Below are 26,054 nucleotides of genomic sequence, written 5' to 3' on the forward strand. Positions count from 1 at the left end.
CTTTTTCGTTATAAATGAAATTATTTACAATATTTTCCTTAATTAATATTTACATAAATTATTTAGTCTGTACCAGATTTACACATTTTTTCACTAATTCACTGTTCTGTAGAATTGAAATAAGAATTTTGCATGAGGTAGAGCTTGTCAATTGGGTTAATTTGCCCAAGCGCTGAGTGTAGCATACCTTCATGGCTAGGTGGTGGACCAAGTTCTAGTGATAATGTATCCGAACCTCCTTCATCAAGATTTGTACTGTCATCTAATGAAATATCTGAACTGCAGAAACTTTCACCAGAATGTGCCGGATAAGCATCTGTTAACAAAAAAGTAACTTTAAGAAAAAGTACTGAATTCAGGTTTAAAAAAAATTCTTTTACTAGTATCTGGTTATCTATAAGTTAATTTTCTCTGAATAAAAAAATTTTTCATTAAAATATTTACCACAATTTGTTGGATGGATTTTGAATATATTGTTGTGAATTAATTTTTCTAAATACCACAGATTTAATTATGGTTTCAGTGAAAGAATGACATGATAATACCTAATTTGTTAACATGTTGACATCAGCTTTACAGCAAGTAATCTCCTAATGAAGTGGTAGCATCTTGACCTTTCATCCTGATTTGCTTAGATAAATTTATTTATTTTTAATGCTATTATCATAGAATTACATTTATACATCTTATAAATAACATTTACTTTGCTTTTATTTAAGAAAAATTATTATACTCCTTATTTACAAGAAATCAAATTTTAAATCAGAGTGAATATATTAATTATTCATCACTGCAATAAGTAATATATTTTCATAATTCATGTAATATTTTATTTAATTTTATGCATTTTACAATCATACAACCCATAGATACTTGTGTACTTATTTTTTTCTGCAGTAAAATATCTGGTCTATACATGCTACCTCCAAACATGTTGTAATATTGATTTGTCATAGTTGTTGGCTAAAAATTAATGTAATTAACTACAAATATTTAAAACCTGTTAAAGAGATTACAAATATTAGTTAGTGTATGGTTCATGTTATGAGAAAGGAGACGATGGGTTGCTGCTGATCGAGGATAACTCGCGTGCTGAGATAGAACTCAGAGCGATGCAGGCATGTAAGGTTCTCAGGTTGTGGAGTCTTCTGCATAAGATGGTTTTTAGGGCGGAGAAAACCACTATGATGCTTCTCAAAGGTCATCTAGCTGTGACCCGTCACCCGTGGGTTTTGATGGATGGCCTTCCGATTAGGTATGTTACCATTCAGAAATGTCTGGGTGTTATCTTTGATGAGAGGCTTCAATTCAAGGAGCACCTCCAGTTTGTTGCAAAGAAGGCCATCGATGCCTTCTTTGGTATTCATAGAGTCATCCATCCCAATTGGGGATTGAATTATCATACCATGCGTTTTCTTTACAAAGATGTCTGTGAGGCCATAATGTCAGATGGCCACTGCGCCCATTTGGGCTCATCGTTTGCAATTCCAATGTTATAAGGACATTCTTTTGGGAGCCCAGCATCTTCTATTGTTAGCTGTTGTTGGTGGGTACAGAAATGTTTAGAGAGAGGCAGTCTCTGTGATTGCTGGCATTAAACCCATTGACATTCTAGCTATGGAATGTAGCAAGCAGTACATTTCTAAGAAGGAAGGCCTTACTTCTGGGCATATGCGAGAAATTAAAGACCAAGGTTTTGACTCTTGGCAAGCTAGGTGGAACGATTCTTCTACTGGTCAATACACGCATGGTATTTTCCAAATATTAGGGAGCTGCGAGCAATTAGTTGGGTTTTCCCCTATCAGTATACAACTCAATTCCTTTCGGGACATGGTGCCTTTAGGAATAGTTTGGTTTGGTTGACTCCTGCTTGGGTCTGGACTGTATGGTCGATGACACTGTGAACCATGTCCTTTATGTTTGTCCCTGGAACAAGGCTGAACATACCAGAGTTTGTTAGGGAATTCGAGAGAGGACTCCTTCTTTGATCTGCTTGTTAACTGGAAGACTCGCAGAGAATGGACTATTGTGGCTGGCTTCCTTCAATTCCTTGCCCTAAGCAGGACGGCTGAAGGGGTATAGTTGAGTAGTACCTCGGGTGGCTAGGGATTGCCTGGGCAGTTGATTGGCTGGAGGTAGGCGTATTGGCATTGAGCCACAGTTAGATAAAATTTGTGGTGATTATTTGAATGTTAGCTATTGGTGGAACGGCAACTGCAATGCCGAGGGCATGGATCCCATACAGCCGTGAGGTGTAGCAGCATCTCGATGATGGTTGAAAGAAAGTAAATGTCTCGTGGGACTCTGTGATGGAGCTGAGTGGGAGTAGGAGGTCTGTCCGCCTCCCCTTGTAGACCAGACCAGAGTTCTTAAATTAACCTAAGTCAGAGGTATGAACTGAAATTGAGTTCCCAAAGGGAACTAGGACCAAATTTTGTTGTTGCGAACAACATTTTTGGTGGTATGTTGTTGTTAATTTGCCTCTAGTTTCGAGATATTTACTAGAAATTGGCTCAATAAAAGTGGAACTAGGCGTGGGATTCGTGCTTCTGCGAACTTGGTTAGCTAGTTCAGAGGGCAACAATGTAGGACATTCAAGATGTCCGGACGAGGCCTACAGCAAGTGCAAAAGCTGAGTTAAAAATCACTGATGTAAATGTCTACCGAGGCATTTACATCAGTGACATCCCAACGAGCCTGGCTTATTACTATGAGATATAAAAAGTTAGACGACTCATGTCAAACCCCATCAGGGCTAGGAATGGCAGGGGGATGTGGCGACTGGAAGCGTCACAAGGCAGGTGTCGTCCCCTATCAGATTGGAATGAGAAAGGAGAAGTGGTGAAAATATTAAAATTTTTTAAGATGAATCTCATTAATAAAATACAATCAGCTATAAATTTAATTTTCCTAGGCATATTTGTTTGGTCATTGATGCAGTAGTTTCTGAAAGACTGATCTACTGTTGTAAAAATATCTAAACCGAATTGTAATATTTTATTTGAATTCAAAGATCTAATTTTGTCCAGTATTATAAAGTATAAAAAATATCTTAATTTTCTATTATTGATTTAAACATTTTTACTTGCTGGTGCTCTTTTAGACATGAATTGTAGTGCACTACTATAGGTTATATTTGGGGGTATGTAGTAAAGTAGCAGTTAAAAGTTCTAACAGTTTGAAGACAGAGAAGTAAGTATAGGTACTAGATTCATCATCTGTTTAATTCTTAACTTTTACATCTTTTAGTTAAAATCGTTAGAGATCTCAATTATACACAAGATATATTACATCTTTTACCTATGTTTATATTTATAAACATTTGCCATATCAAAAATGTTTAAAAACTTAAGTTGTTATCACATTATTTTGTGTGGCCTATAGCAGAAATTTTCAAACAACATACTACACATAGATGGCAACCTTCTACCAGAAGAGGTAATTGCCAATCTAATAGAGTCATTACCTTAAATTATTTACTGATAGTGTAGTTGAAGTAATGCATTTGTCGGACTGGTAACCTGTCTGCTGTTAGTATGTATTATTAATTTTTATTGGGGATAGCATTCGTGATGTAACATCAGCTCTTCATATTAGTTAGTTATATTGAAAATGTTTGTTATAGTATCATGTGTTTATTGATCTAAAATTACAAATTTAGTTAATTTGTACTGGTAAATGGTGGGTAATAATGTTTTTATTTAATATTGCTTTTGTTTATTTTTATTACTTAAGGCATGATCTTACCATCTGGTGAATAAGGATTATTTGGATTTAGTGGTTGACTTGATGTAGGGTATGCTGCATCTGAGGAGTCATGCATACTTAGTCCATTAATACTAAGATAGTGATCTGAAAAACAAGATGAATTCTTTATTAACATTTCTTATGTATATTATCAATTATTAAACTTAAACTATTTTTAAATTAATGAGAAATATTTATATCAGATCATGTTAAATGTATAGGTCTTTATTTTGATGAATGGAAGACATAAATTAAACATATAAGAAAGCTCAAAATTTGTGATTTAAAAATGTTATGCTGATTGAATAAATTACAACAAACTTTAGTGAGATCCTGATTTGATTATGGTTTGGTTTTAACTAATTTGAAAGACAAACCACTCTAAGAATATTGGTTTCCCATCCATGGGGACTTACCCATAAGATGTAAAATATCATTGTTCAACTTGTTAAAGGAGATTTTTAACCTGGATCTGTAATAAACAATTTAACAGAGTATAGATAACCTCATTGGCAACAGTAGGACTAACTAGTTATAGTTTATGTTAATTCTTATAAAGATGACCAGTTCTTTTTTAAACATATTAATAGAACAGGTGTTATAACTTTTTTACTGACCACTGTTATTGCCACACAGAAGTTTTAATTTATTTTCATTGTATCTTCTATTTTCGGATACGAATTATTTAATATCTGTGCTGTGTTCAGTGTGTATTACCCCTTTGATAATTTTTGTATAATTTGATTCAAAGCAATTTTCTTAAAAACACTAATTTGGTATCCTAACTTAAGTATTTTAAACTTCTTTGCCAGATGAATTTGGATGCTGTTGTTTATTCTATGGATCTTAATAATTGGGTTCAATTTGTGGTTGGTCAGGTAGCTCATATTTAGTTAGGCTTTGCCAAACTAGCATAATTGCAGATAAACTATTCGCTATAAAATAGTGTTACATAATATCACAGGTAGTACTAGCATATTTGTTTGTGCTTTAATTTGGTAAGTGTATTATTAAAATGTTATATTATTAATCACAATTTACTGTTAGGCAAAATGATATAACTTGTAATTTACATGTTTACACAGTCATCTCTATTCTTAAAAAATGCAATTTTTATGTCATTTTCTTTGTTACTATGCTTGTAAGAATCTGGTAATGAACAAGCCAATCTAGCCACCAAGAAAGCTTGCATTTGATCAACATTCATAGAACCTGATATCCAGTGCTTTGTGAAACATTAGTTTGAAGGCAGTGTGGCAGAGTAAATGAGTGGCTGTTGTTGATAGTAAACCATTACACATAAAATATACTATATTGCTATGGAAATCATGTGTACAAGACAGTTGTTCATTATTGATTGTACTTTGGGGTGTCTGGATGAGGCCTACAGTAAAGGCAAAAGTTGACTTAATAAATCACAGATGCAAATGTCTACCGAGGCATTTACATTGGTGGCATCCCAACAAGGCCAGGCTTATTAAAATGAGATGTCCAAAGTCAGATGAAAAAGTCAACTCCCGTTAAAGCCCAACACGGCTAGGAACTTATGTGGGGGGGGGGTGTCAACCGGAACATCAGTAGGCGGGTGTCTTCCTGTAAGGGGTTGGGATGTACTTTGTGGCACCATTGCGTTGTAATGCATGTATTCTCATATGTTTCAATTTGCTCCCTAGATAATTTTCATATAATGGTTCATTATATTTTCCTGAATTTTGTATGTTTATTTGTAATATGAGTTTCTTCCATATGAGACAAATTCCATTGTTACCAACAATGAGGTAAGTGTTTATTAATATTTCTTATACTAGTGTATCAGCTTATACTACAAAATCAGATAAGATTACATTGATGTTAACCTTAAGAACTGCTACAATCAAGATATATAACCGGTTATGTACCATTGGAGAAGTTGTCAAGATCTGTATAAGTCTTTTCCTTTCCTATAATCGTTAGGATAAGTTACCAAATTACATTTTTAAAGAAAAAATATATTATTCATATCACTACTTAAATATAAGTGATTTTTTTTTTTTGATTTTTTTCTATTTAATAACAATAAAAATTTGGGTGTGTGATTTTTGGAGTATGTGTAAGCTTCCAGTTTTGTGAAATTACATTTTTTGCTGTTTTCCACTGATGAATGTCTAATATGAAAATTTATCGAGAGCAAAAAAAATTAAAGACTGTGCATTTCTAAAAAGCAGTATATTATTTTTCATGAGTAACCAAGCAGTTATTTTTATTGAAAAAAAATTTATGATTTATATTATAATATAATATAATACTTAATTATTAATATATTACTTAGGACCGTTTTAGAAACAGATTTAAATTACAGTGATCTGAAAACCCTTACTGTGATCAGAAGAAAGAGGTTCTTGTTTTATGCTTTTATCACGTTTTTCTTCTTTATCTTGATTTTTATCCGAGTCTTGTTTCGCTTTTCTTTGAATTTTCTTCATTTTTGCTCTTTGATTTTGAAACCATACTTGTACTACTCGTACACTAAGTCCAGTCTCTTTTGCTAATGCCTCTCTTACCTGAAACAAAAAGTAAGGTTATTGAATTGTTACTATGAGTACTGGAATGTACATGTCTCATATCTGGTAATTTATAACCTGACATGAGCCAAGTTGTTACTGAAATTGACCTTCAAAAGTAATGAGCATCATCTCATATCATGCTTATTTAGAAAACTCCGAATAAAGTGGGTTTCTATTGTCTTCATATCAAGATAAATATACTTTTGTATATTAGTGTGCCAAGCTCACTGGTGTTTGTATTATTCAGCATTGCACGTGATTTTTCTTTTGAAGAAGCAAACCATTTTATTAATATAACATATCAATAAATTATTTTATTTAATCTTAAAACTATTACAAAAGGAAGATGAGATTGATAAAATGGTAGTTAAATTGATCTTGAGAGTTATACTAACCACAGCAGTTGGCCAGTTGTTATATAGTGTGTCCCACAAAGAGGGTTACATCTTTGGTTGGCTAAAGACATTTTATTTACTGATTATTGGCCAAAATTTCACATCAACAAAAAAAAATATCGTACTATAACTTTTAAGTGTACAGAGAGTAACAAGCTTGGAGATCCAAGCTGATTGTAGTCTTTCTTCTCTATAATACACAGGTTACATTAACACTTAAACCAAAAACCTACCTTTCTTACACAACAAAACAATTTTTTTTATACAAAATCATATTGCCAGTTACATGTTTTGAACTATAATCCAAAGTGTGATGTGAAATGGATGAAGTTTCTTCATTCAGGAATTTCTAAACGGCTGAAATTGTTGTTAGTGGTTTTTGTTGGAGAACAACCATTTGTAGTTATAATTAGCCTTGTGAATGGTATTTACAAATCATCATTTGTAAATACCACACAGTTTTACTACAAATAGATGATTATGCAATTTATGTCCTTCAGACTAAATATCTGGCTGAATATTTATTTCAAAATTCAATAATTTGTTAGAAGACTGGGCAAAAAAAATTAGGTTCAAATTTACAATGATTTAAACAGCTTGTGTTTGCTTTTGTTATGTACGAACAAACAACAGTCTAAAATTATTTTTAAAGCAATAAGAAATCCATGTATTGCCAGACATAAAATGTTTAGATCTTCATTTTGATAAATATTGGCATGGTTTCATGTGCTTGTAACACCAATTAGGGTTATACTGAACATGTATGCTTAAATTCTGCCAGGCCTTTGTAAGGTCTTTGTTTGATTATGGTTGTTTATTAAATGCCTATCAAACAGCTCTTTGAATGTTAGGCAAAATAATCCATAATGATTTTGTCTTTCTACTGGTGCTTTTTGGCCTTGTGAGTATTTTAGTGAATAAATGCAAGCTTCTTCTAGCAGTGGTATGCTAGCTTATAATGGCATACATGTGTTCAGTCAAGGCAGAACCTTAACATTTTCTGAATGATGTTTGAAGGATTGTACTGATTGATTGGTATGTTGAGACCTGTATGGTTCTTATGAATGTGAAGTTGAAATGTATTTTCTATAGTAAACTGTGAATTACCTAATATTTTTACTGCTCTTCACTGCAATTTCTCCCCTTGAAATCCTCCAAGACTATGCATTCATTTGAGTTAACTTCAAAGAGGATGCAAACCAGCCAATATTGCACCAGGAGTTTTTAAATAATTTTTGTTGGATAAATACAGTTATAGTATTTGATACTGAGTGTTATAATTATGGATGTTTTGTTAGGTATCCTTTAGTGACTAGCCAGGAAGTTTACATATTTGGCTACTTCCTGAAATCAGTATATTAATGCCCCATGTGTATAAATTTGACAACACTGAAGATTTTATCCAGCCCATGAGAATCAATTTTGTATGAGCCGTATTAAAATTTGATTAGCCGTATTAACTTTTTTGTTGGCCCAAACTTCTTTGTTCTTTTAACAAATATTTAAATTTTACATTTCCAATCATTTGATAAGTGTTGAAGGTGTGCATAAAATATCTACTCATGAGCTTCAAATTCTGACTGCTTAAGCATCGTGAAAAGTCAGTGTTGACAAATTTTGGCAAATGAGTGGTTGGCTGTTGTCAAAAATAAAGTATGAATATTAAAGATGCATTATTGCTGTGGAAGTTGTAAGTTACTGTGAAAAGTCATATTATGTTGGGAATAAACACGTGAATTTCTCATAACTTCAGTGATCTGCCGATTTGTTCAGTAGATAAATGCTGTTAATGATATGTCACTGTCACATTGATTATGTAGATTATACATTACAAAAGTTCTTACTAGCATTCACCATTATACACAATATACTTGGTGATGACTTAACCGAACTAGGTAAATTGTAACCTATTTTAAAGCTGTTCTATTGCTATCAGAATTGTAATTTATTATTTAATCACTATATGTATCTTGTTAGATTTTTTTTTAATAAGAGGGAAGTTTTTCATTTCCACTTTGTTTCATTTTTTGATAATTTTAATCTTTATTTTTATTTAATTTTTGTTTCTATTTTGATATCTTGCATATTTTAAATGATAGATGGTTTACATTCATTTAGCTTTTCTTACAATTTTTATGAGATTTCTTTACTACCCCATAATTTTATTCTTTCCTACTGCTTTGAAAGATATTCTACATGTTTGCATGTTCTCCATTTTGATAAAAGAAATGAGTTCCTTAGTCTGTACGGCAATGTGTTCTTTTTGGAAAGCAGACAATGATAATCTTTCGGTAAATATTACTTTTCTGTACATACAAACTAGATAGTGACCCTTTAAAATAAAACTCCAATTTTCAATTATTTTAACTGTGTAATATTTACTTTTTAGTCTGGTAAGCAATTTTTTTTTTTTTACTTAAACATCTTTTCATGCTTAAGCTAAAGAAATTATTAGTTAATATAACTCATTCCTTAGCAAATGTGATATTGGTATTATTTTGAAACTTTTTAAATTTTGTTAATGATTGTAAAGGAAATTGTTTGTCATAGTAATTAGAAATAAATATTTGTTAAAGTATTTCAGATTTATACACAAGATTTGTGTTATTTTTTCATAAATGAAGTTTTAAATTAAAACAAGCTCTGTTTCTTTGTAACTATGATATATTACAAAGTTACTTACTTTTCGACATGGTTTCGGGCTGACTTCAAAAGAAGCTTTAAATTGTCGTCTTTGTGCCGATGTAAGAATTGTTCGTGGTCGTTTCGGTCCTCGTCTTCCATCTCGTGGCCTATTCTCTTCAAGTAGCATTTCATCTGTACAGAAATGAATGATTGTCGTATGATAACAAAGTTAATAAGATGTTACTATCCATTCTAAATTATAAATTGAAATATATTCTTTAATAACTATTCAGCGTATTGTTGTTAATATGCAACTTTTAAACAACATGCAAGATTTAAACATGTGGCAAAAAATGTTAACAGTTTAATTATCATGTGTACAGGTAGACTAATTTGTCTGTTTCAGTTAAGAATAATTATACTTTAATATTAAAAGGGTGTTAACAAAAAAAAAAGCTGATTTCAATAGATGATTGAACATTTAATTGTAGTTTATAAAAATGATGTATTTGGTTGAAATGTAAACAACAAAACAATAATACAAATAATTCCAAGGTCTCTAGAGTATTCAACACATATTTTATGCGACTATTCTCTTTTCTTATAGATGTTTTTGATCGCCAGCATTTTTATTAAAAATTCTGAATTCCTTCATGAAGTGTTTTCCAAGTGTTAGTTAAATTATGGAACTACATATCTATTGTAGGAGTGTTAAGGCACACACATAATTAACTGCAAAAAAATTTCCTATCTACAGAGAACTGAGAAAGCAATTTTTTTTTTAAATGGCATACCAACCATTAAAGTTTTTTTTAAACTTTTTTGAATATATTTAAAAACAGTATTTTTGTGTAATCTCTTAAAAAGTTAAAGATGATTGAAATTGCAATACTAGGAAAAAGGCAAAAAAGATATGCTTTTCTATATAATTTTCCATAATTTCTATAAGCTTTCTTCAATAACTGAAACTCATAACAATAATGCAGAAAATAAGTGTTTTTGTATGATATAAAACTAAATTCTTTATGTTATTGATTTTTAAGATATAAATACCATCTAAGTTAAGCACTGTCTTTCAAGACATACTGTTATCTACAGAGGGAATTTTGAAGGGACTGTAGAAGGGTTTTATTGATTAAACCACTAATAGTGCATAAAATATGGGCTGCTGTCAGAATTATGATTGTAATAAAGAATTAGATTTTAAAAGTTTATTAAAAAAAAATTCGGCTAATTTTAATAATAAAACTAAATTTTCTTTTTGCAATCTATTAAATTATTGTAATATAATATTTAAAAGCCTTTTTTATATTGACAGCGATAAAGACGAAAATGAAAGGTATAAATATAAATATGGATAATATGGACATACTGATAAAAAAAAAAAAAAAAAACTAATTACAAAAACTATTAACCTTTTTAAAAACTAAATGAAATTTTTACCACAATTGCAATTTAAAGTACTAACTTACAAAGAAAATACTGCCGCATGTTTGCAACTCAATCAGGATATTGAGAGATTGACAGTTGAAAATGTTTATATAATTACAATTTATTAGTTTAAGAACTTAAATAAAATAATCAATAGTAACAATGATAATATGAATAATAAATGACATTAATAAATAAATAATAGTAATCATAACCCCAACAATAATAATAATAATAATAGTAATAAACAGTGATTATATACAAAACAATTTAAAGTAATCATCAGAATTTATTTATAGGTAGTTAAATATTTAAAACGAGAATTCAGTCCCATTGACAAAAGACATTAGCATGACTGCTAATCTTAACATTTTTAGCCACTAGTCTTGTATTAACAATGATACTACAACAGATAAGACAAGTATAAAGTTATTTTACTGCAAATACCTATGCTGTTCACAAATAAAACTACCCTAATAATTTATGGATGAAATTAATTACATTATCTCCCCTTTCACTAATATTCTAACAATAACTCACCGACCCATTTCTTGTTTTCATGCACTATTCACTCCGGAATTACTTGACGTCACCTTAATTGTGTCGAATGTGTATGCACTAGAAATTCGCTCCTTCACTGACAAGTATAATAACTCCTCGCAGGATACTCTCACCTCAAACTCACATAATCACTCCTCACTTAGAACCGTCTTGCAGAACTCATTGCAGACTGTCTGTCAACTGGTCTTCCCCAACCAACTGGTACTCCTATCCTCTTGACCTACAGGACCTGACCCAACTCAAAGTGTAAGAATGATCCACTGGAATCGATCACTGGGATCGTCCACCCTCACATTTTCTCATGAAATTCCTACCTTGGTCTGGTAAACCCCTTTTCATTGAACAACATCTGTTTAGGTGTGTCGGTGAGCAGTATTACAAAGGATGTTAAATGGACCTGTTAGCTTTACTAACAGGGCTTCTTTTAGCCCCTTTTTGGATTCCTCCCATTATTATATTTTCTACTACTTTCTTCTTAATTAGCATAATTTTTGTTACTCAGTTTTGTTATAGCAGTCTTGTTACAATATAAATATGGTTTGGTTTAAAAATTAGCACTTTTCCATTAAATGTCTGCCATCAGCATTTTTTGTTTCATGTTTGCCATTCCACCTATTGATTAATGAAGCGCCAGAAAGATTATACATTTATTGTTCTGTATCTTTCTTGTTCAACGGATGGTTTTTATATGGATTCTTCTAGTTTGAATAGGTTTTATAGACTACTTTGAATAAGTAATTGTAAGTTGAGGTACAATTAATTTTGAAATAAACTAATGATTTTTTTTTTGCCTTTATAAAAAAAACTTTTGAAGTTGATAGATTTTTAATTTTATATTATGTATATTAAAATTTCAGTTACCTGATGGACTTGATTGTTGTAATAAAAACATTTCTTTTTCAAAATCTTGCCTGCAAAAAAGTTGCCCACTTCTTAGTACAAATTGTTCACCTTTTTGTAAAGGTTGGCAACAAACAACACAAAGGAAACATGGTAAATGAAATACATGCGCTTGTGCTCTCATTACCATTTCTTGAGGTAATAAACGATCACCGCATCTTGAACACTTAACACCAAATAACCTGTAATTTTAATTAATAAAATTAATATTAGTATGATTGTTACTTAACTTTTACTGTAGTTTGTAAATATGTCACAGTATTTCTGTGCATTATGTTTCATGCAAAAGATTAAATGGAATCTATTGAATAAATCCTACTATATATTGCATTTATATATCATAAATTTGAATTTGTGAAACATGCTATACGAACTTATGCCAGAGAATGAAATATCCTTCATTATGTAGCAGTTTTTAGTTTTTTCTAGTGAGTACTCAGGAAAATATTGCTAGAACATTAGTGACCAAAGCCAATTCATAGATCTTGTTTCTAAAGTTGAAACAATGTAGTTTCCCTAACCAAGAGAAAGTGTATGATTTCTATGAAAACTTACACTTTCTACATGAAAAAGTGTATTTTGTAATTGCTACAGATAAGATGTCTTTTAAATATGAAGATAAAATAAATTTTTATAGCATTACTGAAATATAATGGTGGTTTAATGAAACGGAAGATATTGATTGCAAGTAACTGTCCAAAACATGTATGTACCTGTACACTGAGGCACAAAAGTCATTACTTATTGAATAAAAATAACATTCAATTTGGTTGGACTAACATAGGTGCTCCAAACAGATATAAGATGAATTAATACACTCCTACAGTCTTTAAAGATCGCTGAGTCAAACTATTAAACACATGTGCAATCTAAATTTTTTCCTCTCAAAAGTAAGCTAAATTGATTGTTTTATTTTGTTCAATATAATAAGTTACATGACATATATTTTTCACAACATTCCATGAAGTATTTAACCATGAATTTAAATTTCTGTTGAGCCCATTGTACAATTATTTTACTTTAAATTATTCACCATCAGTCACATACTGAGGTAACGTAGTATGGCAAAGAAATATAATCCTAGAAAAAACATTTTCAGTATTGTAAAATTTAATATATAGTTGAGGAACTAGATAGTTTGACCAGTCAGTCGTTTTATTAGTATGCAATGTACATTAGTAGAAAATGAAAATAGAAGTTGGGAAAACTACATTACTACAACAGTCTTATTGTATTACTCAGATATATTTTTCCACTACCCATTTTAGTGGTTCGAGATTATTGTGCCACCATTAATATTCACAGGTTTTCATAACATCCTATCTTGATAAATGTGATTGTTAGATATTAAATATTTGATATCTTTCTTAATGCTTTATAAAAGTGATGCAAATTATGAACAAACTGTCCTGTTTTTTCTGTACCCAGTGCCAAACCTCCTGAACTAATAATTATCAAAATTTTATTATGATGATGATATGATAATAATAATGGACTTGTATATACAATTTTTAAATATCTGAAGATGAGCACCATTAACAATAACACCACGGATTAAAATACTGCATCATATTTTTTTTAAATATCTTCTCTGTTACATAAAATACCTCATTAAATTATTTTTTATAAAAATTTTGTTCTATTAGGGTTAAGACTCTATTTAAAATATATTTTTCTTATAAAAAAATTCTTTCTAAGTCTCTTACCACTTTTATTAAAAGAGTGATTTTCATTTTGAAGTATGGTATAGTAATGGTGTAGGAATAGTCTTAGATGTTTCAAAGAAAAGTACTTTTAATTTTTTTTTTGGGTTAGTCAACATTATTTTAATAAATATGATGTTGATAAAAAGGACAAAATATAAATTCTGTAAAATTTGTTTTATATATATATATATATATATATATATACACACACCATTTTACAGAAAATATATATTTTTTAAATCGTTCAACATTTTTTATCCTGAAAGGAATATTTTTTTTTTTATAATTTATTTTTCCAAATGCATCTTCAATAAAAATTCTAAGGATAAAAGTTAAGACAGGTGAAATTAATCAACTTTATTTTGCAATTAATTAAAGGAATTTTAAAAATTTCCCCCAATAAAACATTTCTGTTTTTACATACACATTTGCTTTCTGAGTTGGTTAGGTTGTACTTTGTATTTCTAAAAGATGTGTATATGTAACAAAAATGGTTAAATATTAAATCTTAATTTTTTTAACGTAATAAAACAGACCAAATAAATTCTAAATTTGTGTTCAGATCAGTAGTATTTTCTTAAAAATACTGAATAATTAATTGTGTATTAAATATAAAATTCAGCATACTTGAAAAATATTAAATATACAAAATCTAAACTTGATAAAACACAGTAAACTAAAAAACACAGTACAGATCAAATAAATACATTAACATAATTCCTAATTATTTGGACATGAGGACTATAACAATAAAATTTTTTTGGACGATATATTTATATGTAAAATACTAATAAAAGTATTTTTATAAAAATTTAAACCTCGATTTCATTATTACTGATTTATAGAATAAAACCAATATAAATAACAATTAATAATACATATAATAACCACGGAAACTATCTCTCATATAATTGTTTTTGTTATCTAACACAAATGCAGCAAATAATATAGAAAAAAAATTATCTAGGTATTATATTGTACCATTTAACATCTGGAATAAACAATTTTTAAACAAAAGATATTTTATAACCATGCAGTATAGTTTAAATTTAAGAAAAAAATTAATCTTAAATGTGTAGAAATACAAATTTATGATTTCTTATTTTGCTATTTTTTAATGATAATTTATTTTTCTATTTTCTTCAAGAAACTTGTTTGACCTACACTAGTTATATCTAAGGTTTTAAAGAGATTCAACATTCTCTAATTACTATAGGTACTAATTACTAAAGAAGGTTTCTACTAAAAAAAAATCTGTGTGATTAGTTACTTAAAATTATCCTTATAATTTTAATTTGTCTAACTAAAATACGTAATTAGTTAATATACATACCTATCATAATCTGGTTTACAGTATAGTTTTGAGTTTCGACAATAGCAAGAATGTGTCAATAAAACACCACAAACACTACAAGCTAAACAATGCTCATGCCAACTTGCATCAGCTACTCTCATCAGGTACCTATCATGAATTTTTTGTCCGCATCCTTCACACATCTCATAAGTTTTCTCACATTTTCCTGGGCCTCCAACATCTGTAATAATTTAATAAGATTATTGTATAAACACATATACTTTTTATTTATAAATAATTTAAGGTTTTAATTTTTATACGCAACATACATTAATTTATTAATGTTAATAACTTATAGGTTTTATCTCTGTTTCAGTTACTGTTCATAATGTGAGCTGGAATTTTATAACATATGAAAAATATTAAGGCTGACTAGGTTCAATTAAGGTTAAATTAGTTTTTGGGGTGAAAAAATGAAAGAAAAATTCATTTAACAAATTTCTGGATCTCTATAAATAGAATTTTTATATTTTCTCCAGATTGTGTTATTTGTCTTGTGATATTTTAAGTATAGAATGAGTAGAAAAATGATAAATTTTGTTTAATTTTGGCATATGTATGTTTGTAGTAAAAGTGAAAATGATAGTCATAAACCCTTGTTTGTTTAATATATAGGTTAAACTTGGAATGGTATTATTGATGCTATTGCATTTGTGTATTTTGAATAGTGCTTTGATCTGATATCCAGTACACTGTATGTTGGATTATAGCCTGATAAGGTATGAAGTACATGCCACTCCTCATTCCATACACCTGCACTCTCCTTGATGCTCTTCAATACATGACATTCCCTCTTTGCTGACCTCTACAATCCCTTAATCATTTACAATGAAACAGCCTTAAAAATATTGTTTTTATTGTTTACAACTATTTGCAGCAACATGTCAACCTAAAACATGTCTGTTTCCTATTTCTTTTTCAGTTTTTAAAAAAAAAATTATGTAATTGTTTCTTAAAGTTTCTAGTTCAACATAATTATTGCTTGTTTTCTTTGGGCAACATTATTAAATTCCACCATTGTTTGCCCAAAAAAAAACTATATTGGGAAAATAACATTCTATTCATAGTGATTTTTACTATTTTATATATATCCTAAATTTTATTCTAAAGAATATAACACTGATATTCTGTAAAAAAAAAGTGCTAAAAAAACTACTTTAAACATAATATCCAAATAAATTCAAGATTTATTATCTCATTAAAAATTTGTGGGCCAATTTTTGGGTTGTTTCAGGTAACCGTTTGGATCCAGTTATACCATATAACGCATTAAAATTTCTATTAAGAAATATTTAAATTTCTTAAATTTTTACAAAAATTAATTTTTTTTTTTTTTTACAAATAATCACTTCTATAAACATTGCATTGTTTGTTAAAAGACAGGTGTACATTAATTTTTTGCTATGTTGCCTTTTAAAAGATCTGAATTATAGGGAACATTAGTCAAGAGTTGCTTTCTCTCATTGTAATGATGATGTGTGTCCATTATACAACCAGTGTGACTGTGATGAGGTAAATGAAGTTTAACTTTCATGGTTGAATGTCTTCTATATTTTGGTTAATTTCTAACAAAACATTCAGTTTTATGAAAAAAGCAATTGGAAATATTTCTCTCCTCACTTCACTGATAAGCCGGGCATGGGATTTATTTTTCTTGAGACTGGCCAAACCATTTATTAACAAAAACCAAAACAAGGCATGAATTTTAACTATTTTGGCTTAATTTTTTTTATTCATAATTTTCAATGGATGATGATTTTCCTTTAATTACAATAACTGGTTCCACCAATTCATGCTAGAATCTTTATTTTTAAAATAACAATTTGTTCTTGTAAAATAAGAATTCATTTATGTAGTTAACTTAATTATGTGGTTCGTACATCATATACTAGAGCATTAGTTTTATATTTTTTATTCATGTTAATAATGAACTAGCTGGTCAGGACTTGCTTTGCTCATCCTTCCTGTTTAACCAGGGGGTTCCCCCATGGAAGGATCCCTGCTTTGTTTGTTATCTTAATGGTTATGGAATAATAGTGATAAATAACAATTAAAGTATACAGACTCTATAAATACCTGAAGAAGAAACTAAATTACAGAAGATAGAATAGTTGTAACTATAGTAACTAAAGTACACAGACTTTTGATGAAAAAACTCACAACACCACCCCCAAAGGGACCTCAGTCTATGGCTTAAAACTTTATCTGGGATAACATGAATGTATCCTGAAAATTTGAAAACAATTGGTTGGTTGGTTCTCACATGATGCTGTTGCATATGGATAGACAGAATCCACCACAAACTTTCACATTTATTTATATGATGAATTATATTGATATTGTTATTTCATAGAGAAAGACCCCTTTCCTCCCAGTATATGTCAGTATTTTCAAAACATGACCTATTCATTTTCAAATGATTGGACATTAATTCTAGGAAAATGAATAGTAGATTTTATAAATATAAGTGTTCCATTTTAACTCACTGTATACCAACCTATTACCTGGTTGGTAAAAACTTGTAATCCATCTAATGTAGAAGACAAATGGCCATTTGGGCTACAAACAACCACAAAAAAGAAATTTTTTATTTAATTAAAAAAGTACTTATTAAAATAAGTATATTTTCTCATATAATACTAACTTGGAGTAAGGTAAACTTGCTCTTGGGGGTGTATCCCTCTCTACCAATTGGATATCAAATAATTGTATACTTCTACCCCTTAATGGTAGAGGGAAAAGTTAATTTTCTTGCACTCCCTTTATAGCATCCATTTACTTAACTATTTATTAAAATGTATTGAATGTTCTTTCTTTTAGTTAAACGTATTTAGATGTATTAATGTGCTTCCTTCATTTAAAATTACTTTCATGGATCTTGCAACATATGATATTTATGTTGTAGGTCATTATAATAAGCATAATAGTGAAAAGTAATAAATTATTTTAAATGATTTAGACTTAAAATAATTATTTACTAAAATCAAAAATAATTTTTGGGAAAAAAACTGGATTATAATTATGACATTTTTTCAACCACAAATCTAAATTTTTTTGTAGCAAAATTTGTTTATATCTCTTCTAATTTTGATATCGTTGGCAAAAAAAAATCCCTTTATAGAAATCATACTTACAACTATGTTAGTTGGGTAAAAGTAACTGACAGTGATAGAAAATGATATTGATAGGAAAAAGGATTTGCCTATTGACAAATTGGCAACTACTTTTATTTCTATTATTAATTTATTGGAAAAAATTTGGATAATGACTTATTGCAGTCTAATGAATTTACAAAAGAGAAGGTAGCTTAAAAGTGAAAGTGATTCAAGTTTGAAACCGTTAAGGAATTTTTTATTTTTTATTGAAGCTTAAATTTAATTGTAAATAATTATGGTAAATGTTTTATTCTATATAATCTTCACAGTATATTTTATTATTTTAAATCTGTAAATGAGTAACTGTTTTGTTTTTTGAAAAACTAAAACAAGACAAAACGAAATTTATATTTACAATTGTGTAAATATAAATTGTACACATATATAAGGGGTTTTCTAACCACTTAAAGAGCTGTAAATAAAAGTGCCACTTCCACTACTACTTGTGTAATTTAATTTAATTTTATTTTATTTTCAAGGGACATAATAGTCCCTTGAAGATCCTCTTAAGTATATTTACATTTGCTTAGAAAGTGACCATTGTTTCATATTTATTTTTTCTGAATTTTAATTGCAGTTTTTTATCAATGAAAAATCAATTAACAATCAATTTTCTGAATAATGAGTTTTTTAATTATGGTTATATCCTGTAATAAGTTATAGTTTCATTAGTGTTATTCTAGTGTGATAATTTTTTCCTCTTAATTGTGTTTTGGAATAAATTGAAAAACTATCAGATTGATTTTGATGAGAGTCATTTTCTCAGTCTTTATCTATTTAATGTTACATGCGTAAGAATCAAGCTTTGTTAATTTCTATTACCTAAGAACATCTTTTTTTGTTTATAACAATAAATATAGCTGTTTGTATAGTTCTATAGAATTAGATACGTAATAGTAACTAGGCAGATATAAATTTTTTCTCACCAGTTTCCTTTGAATCAGTCAGTTGATTTGGGGATTAGTTTTGTCATTGTCAAAAAGTAGTAGTTCCTGCTTTTAAAAAAATTCTTCAAATCAAATCTATAATCATTTCCAGCTTTTTTTATCACTCAACTGATTATATGATCACATTTTGATCATATAATTTAAGATTAAAGGACTTTTCTTATCAATTTTTCAATAATTTTTGGTAGTGTCAGAAATTATAATAGTCTGGACTCTACAGTTGTCTGTCCATGTAACGCATATTTTATTTTTCTTAAAATCTTTAATATTAGTTTACAGAAAATGCTATTTTATGTTATAGTTTTTCAAAACTGTTTTTGTTAGCTTCTGAGTCATTTAATATGACTATTGACACAACATATAAAACTAATTTATTTATTTTCTTTAGCAAGCTAACTTTCAGTGTAGAACTTAAGATGAATTTTGTACTTTATGAAAAATATAAGCCTGTTAAAGATTTGATCCCAGAACCTTTCAGATGTCGCAGAGAATGTATCTATCCTTCACAATATATTGATTGAATAACAAACTTAATTGTAAAAAACTTTATTATATTATACAACTGAAAATTGAATTACAACCAGTTAACAGAGAACTAAAGCAGTGTATGTAGATTATTTTTTTATTCCATATACTAAATATCTAATCAAACACCTAAATTTTATTAGGTTTTGAGATAAATTACTAATAAAATGCAGAAATGTAGAAAAATTGATGTCAAGCAATTAATAAGAATTCAGCATACTCTAACTCCTACACCAATTATTTAATATATTTGCTGCAGTCTAACTGTATTATGTTGTTCCGAATATATGCATAAACTAAAATAAATGTCCATGACTCAGTTCCCAGCTTGGGCTTCTTATTTTTTTTATTTTTTAATTTCCTTTTCATGCACTGTAAATCTCATTAGTCAATCTTTTTATGAGCTGAGTGAACTATATATACTGTGTGTGTATGTGTGTGTGTGTGTGTGTGTGTGTGTGTGTGCGCGCGTAGCTTACTTTAAAAGGAAAAGGGATGACACACAAGAGGACTGACTACTCTAGGTTGTACAGTGACAAAAAAATATATAAAAAATACTATTAGAATAAATTAATATTTAAAAAAATATAATTAAAAGGTAAAGAATAATTTAAAAATTATTACTTTCTAATTTTAAATGCCATTTTGTTAAAGTTCTATATGTAATTATTATTTTTTAATAATTGATCACAACATCTGAATTTGGCATTGAGTTTTTTTTAGTTCTTACCCATAAATATTTGAAAAACACCTAATAAGAGGTATGGAGCCCAGAAATGTGGGGAATTCTTTGAATCATTTTTTTTAAATGGTAAAATCTATATTTTTTTTTTAATAAACAGTAGTTTTTAAAAATACATTTTGGGAAGAATGAAATAAAAGCCATCGGTTGATTATAATTGTTGCAGATTGAATTAATTATGTATTTTACTAACAGATGGCGTTTGCTGTCATTGAAGTTAGTTTATGAACTAAAACACGGTTCGTTGTATGTGCGAGTACAGTTTATGTTAAAATAGGTTGGTAGTAGTTAGAGAGGAAGGTGTTAGCATTAAGAGTGAGGTGACGTAACGTAATTTAACTTGTTGGTGCCTGCGAGCGTGCGTCAATGTGTATACGTTAGTGCGTACGTGTGTCGCGCTAATGAACTCCGGCTATTGTCTGTCCTCTTGTTGTTAGTAGAATAGGATGTGCTCGGTGCTGAGAGAGCGACCTGTTCGTTCTACATCGTTCTGCCAGTTATTAATGTTCCCCGCCCCTTCTCCCTTCCAACCACATTCACCCCCTACTTTTAGCGACACCCCTATATACCTTTACTGAACCTTACCTCTCGCATAACTCAGCCTCATATTATTATTATTACAGTAGCCTACTTTCATGAAACTGTAATAATTATGTTGTGGATTAATGAATTATAGAATATTATTTTTTCTTAATAAATCCTATTTTTTGTCGTTAATTATTTTTAAAACACCTTTATTAATTTTATGTAGAAAAAAAAATACAAAGATAAATGGTTTTATTTTTATTCTAATTAAATGAAAAGTTATTAACTAACTGTTAATTTCAATTCGAGTCAGAAGATTTTAATGTTTTGTAATTTGAGTCTTATTCCGCTTTCAAAATATCTTTTGGTTTCTTATATTGCTTATTTCATATACAAATTAAAACGTAAAAGCGACAGGGTCTTATTTCTTGGGGTCTTAATAATCCTTGGGGTCTTATTTCGAAATAGGACACATTTCCTAAATTGTTATTATAAAAGTAAAAAATAAGTCTTGCTTATATTCACTGTTCTGGAGGCCAAAAGAAGGCAATATTCTCAAAATTTGATCGATCGGGTCCCTATCGATATTACGTTGGCGCCAAGTGAATTCACATAAATAGAAATATAGTATAGATCTCGATGTACCACACTCCCTGCTATTCCGTCTTTTCGCTGTTGCACATAAACTCTCCACTGTTTTTATGGGCCCGGGTAATTGGATCTGGAAAGTTAACCGAGTTATTAACAGTTTGATGTATAAAATTGTAAGCTTGTAGGTTACGAATATCTTACAGTGGGCGGCATATTGCTATGCACAGAGGCTGACGGCTGCGCTATTAACTATCCTGAAATACTGACAATGTACTGCATACTATGTAAGTATACGAAGCTATAAGAGATGTTTTCGTAAAGAACGACTGTTCAAGCCGTCCTATCAGTCTATCTCTCTAGCAAGCAATGCGCACAGCTATACTCCGCCCGCTATAACTCTGTCTACAATCAGAAATTACGTACAAACTCGGGTCTAACTCTCTTTTATAATAAAGTCTTAATAACGTGTTTTTATATGCGTGTCTTATAACGTGTCGTATATATAAAAAATTCCTTTGTTTTTTCTGCAAATTTCCGCAAACACCCACTGCTGAGGATAAAACGCTCCCCACATTATATTTTCGCCTTGAAAAAGGAGATTCGTCAATTTCCACGTTTAGACTATTCCCACCTATTATTACTAGGTTACGGAGTCGTATCTCTGCACACAGTTAATTTAAAGAATTTTTCCAGTAATTTATGTTTGCATTATCGACACCAAATTCTTCGTACCAAAACTTAAAACTGGTATATTCCCTACTCCATGCATACAAAAAAATAAACAATTTCCAATTTCAGTTTGCTGGATTACAGCCACGTACCTTTCCTTAAACGAACAAAATTGCTTTTGCACAACGCTATTTATCTTCCCTCTCGCTTAAAGAAAGCACATTTATGACCCTGTACTCAAAACCTCTCTCTTTTTCTGTTTAGCCTCCGGAACCATCGTAAGATATTACTTCAGAGGATCATATGTATGAATATAAATGAGATGTAATCTTGTACAGTCTCAGGTCGATCATTCCTGAGATGTATGGTTAATTGAAACCCAACAACCAAAGAACATTGGTATCCACTATCTAGTAATCAAATCCGTATAAAAGCAAGTGACTGAATTAGGATTTCAACACTTCGACTTCGAAATCAGCTGATTTGTACTCAAAATCCAGAATTATATAAAATTCATTTGGTTAGTAAAAAGTGAACACCACATTGTTTATCTGGCACCTAACGGTTTAAGTCAATCAAACCTATGTCGGATGAAAATAATGAATAATCGCAAGGATAAGCGAGCGAATACACGATTGAAATAATTGATTGCACTGATTAGTACACATCTAGTGACAACTATGATAAGATAAGAAAAGTTGAAGTATAAATTTTACGGCATGTAACATAAATATTAGCAATTTAATATTTTATATTATTACTTAATTTATAAATAATTTATGAAACAATATTAGTAATTCAGAAAATGAAAATTAAGAATGTCCGCTTTCAAAATAAGATTCCATTCTTGTCTTACTTCTTTCTGTAACGAAGAAAATTTATTAATCCTTGTTATAAGTTTACAAACTGTTAATCACATAAAAAAGGACTAAGTTTCAAGTTACTTAAAAAAAACAAAAGTTTGATTCAAAACAGTTAGAAATTACAGATGTGTAAATTATAGGTGCGGTGATAACATTTTTGTAGTCCCATTCTAATTTGTTTCCACATTACTTAAAAAAAAGGATGTTTTTCAAACAAAGTTTACATTGTCTACGTAAACGATCTGAATACAATTTCTATTTCCTTGTCATCACTGCCTAGTATTAAATTGTAAGAACGTAAATGTGTATTTTGTACTGATTTTATTCTGATAATAATTTTGAGCGAAAATTCAAGAAACTGAGTTGGAAAACAGTTTAAAAAAATGTAACATATTTCCGCATCAAATTAAAGGTTGATAATAGGTAATCCTATGATTTAAATTTATTATACTAAAAACAACTGTTTTTAATTTTTTTTAAATTCGTTACATTTTTCTGTTCTATTTTGTTTTTGATAACAAAAGTTGATTTTTTTTTACTTTTTCATACACTTTATTACATCAATTTTTCCAAGATTAAATTTTCAAAAGCTATCATAATAAAATTTACGCGTCTGTTAGTTATTTAACATAGTTATTCAATATTTCAGGTCAAAAACGTAAGAAACCATCAAGTTTACCCATTATATAACGCCTTCAAAATTTCAGTTAGTGCTTACTTCACCGAGGGAATTGAAATCCGTTCGTCAGCCGTAACACGATAAAAAGCGTTTTCGGATATATGTTTGTACGAACGTTTTTCCTTATTTCAAGCTATAGAATCGGTACCCAAATTATTTCCTTTTCTCCCGAATCGGTCTATATTTATAAAATTATTATGCTACTGTATATAGAGTGATTCCAGACTGCATTGCAATCTATCGAGAAATGATTCTAAAACCAGAAATAAGATAAAAACTTCATATAAACATAGGTTAGAAAAGAATTTGTTAGCGAGTTTCAGCTCACGAAACATTTAGCTCTACTTTCTGCTCCCTGCTCCCTCTGTGAAATTAAACCGTACTAAAATTCTTGGGGTACAAATCGAGGGGTAAATTTGATGCTTTTTTATTAAACAATATTGAATAAAAGTGGTCCCAGACCTCTATCTCAATTAGGTTTTTTAGAAAAACAGGATAATCACGAAAAAGTTTTATCGGAAAATACATTTTCTGATAAAATAGCTTTGTTAATTTACCAATAAACAAGTAAAATTCTCTAGTTAACTTTGTACATAATTTAATTTTGAGAAAATTGATGTAAATAACGTTATTAAAACTAAAACACAAATTTGAGAAGTTAACTTCAATTAGAAACAAAAACATAAACTGGTTTGGAAAACCGGTACGATTCTAAATAAAACAATTTTCATCAGTGTTTGAACAGCATAATGTAAAAGGAAACAAATAGTAAACTTATAAATAACAGAAAAAAATGAATAAAACATAAATTTAAAAAAAATAAAATATCAAAACGGTTACTTAATAAAGCAGTTGCTGAATGGGGCCGCCATTCTGTGCAACGCATACACAGTTCAGCTCGGCAAATCCATTCTAGCCGAGTACGTCTAATAGCATCATTATTATTCCTAATTAGTAGCTTCCAGTTTCTACTATATGATGTCTTAATTCCTCTTGTTTGCCAATACGAGGAGTATAGATTAACGACTTCATCCAACCCCAAAGGAAAACGTCCACTGGAGTGAGATCGGGAGACCGAAGATGCCATTTTTCTGGTCCGTTCCGACCAGTCTATTGCTTACTAAATGTGTAATTTATTTAAATGATTCATCACATCACGACAGTAGTGAGCAGATGTACCATCATTGAAAAACCACATCTACACTCTATATTCAAGTGGCACTCTATCTTGCAAGAGTTCCATCAAATTGTTTGCAAAAAATGCAAGTAACGCTCTCCATTGAACCTTGGTGGTAAGAAAAAAGGATCTACAAGATTATCCCCAAAAAGACAACGCCACACATTAAATGATAAAGTGAGTTGGACCCTCCCAACTTATCTTACACCATTTTGTTCAGAATTAAATTCTCTACAATTTTTTTTATTTTTAATACATTTTTATTACACATTTAATAAAGCACGTTACCCAAATTTATTGGTTATCACCCCAAATTTCTCAAAAACTATTACAGATACAGTTCTGGGTTCTATTTTATTCGATTTTTCAGGTCAAAAACCGTAAGAAATCACTAATTTTACTCCTTAATTAACGTCCTAAAAATTTCAGTAAAGTATCATATGGCATCGCGTTAGTTAGATTTTCAGGAGTTTTTATTTTCTGTTGATTTTAATTTTTGGAGGGAGCACTTCACACTCCCGCATTGGCAATTCATAAATTTTTGTTATTATTTTGATTTATTTTTTTTTACAACTATGTCCTGAGTAATTTATTTTCTGAGAAATAGTTTTTCATTTCCATTTAGGCTCCAAAATTTTTCTCGTTGTCATCTCTTTATATTTTTTGTTATTAATTTCCAGTGTAGTGCGTGCATTATTTTATATGTACTTGGATATGTCATATAAGTCATGTCAAGATAATGTTATCTTGTTACTTACGTCTTTTATAGTCTATTAAAATTTAAAAAATCTAATGAAGTTGCGGCATTTAAAAAAAAAATTTGATTATTTTGAATGTGGCGGCCATTAAAAAAAAATTTGATACTCGATTGAGGTAGGATTTGTTTTGTACTGAACGTGTTTTAATAACACTGCTAAGA

The 26,054-nt window shown here is 29.6% G+C and overlaps 1 protein-coding gene across 1 annotated transcript; it reads right to left on the reverse strand.

Annotated features, from left to right (window-relative positions):
- Positions 1-98: 98 nt before the first annotated feature.
- LOC142329225 (LIM homeobox transcription factor 1-beta-like) lies at positions 99-25,045 on the reverse strand. Its single transcript, XM_075373629.1, has 7 exons — positions 24,847-25,045; positions 15,242-15,443; positions 12,164-12,384; positions 9,369-9,502; positions 6,104-6,287; positions 3,748-3,852; positions 99-316 (listed from the first exon to the last, which is right to left on the reverse strand). The coding sequence occupies exons 1-7, from the start codon at positions 25,043-25,045 to the stop codon at positions 99-101; spliced, it is 1,263 nt and encodes a 420-aa protein (XP_075229744.1).
- Positions 25,046-26,054: the final 1,009 nt, after the last annotated feature.

Source organism: Lycorma delicatula, chromosome 8 (genome assembly GCF_047948215.1).
Source record: "Lycorma delicatula isolate Av1 chromosome 8, ASM4794821v1, whole genome shotgun sequence".
Taxonomy (NCBI): Eukaryota; Metazoa; Arthropoda; class Insecta; order Hemiptera; family Fulgoridae; genus Lycorma; species Lycorma delicatula.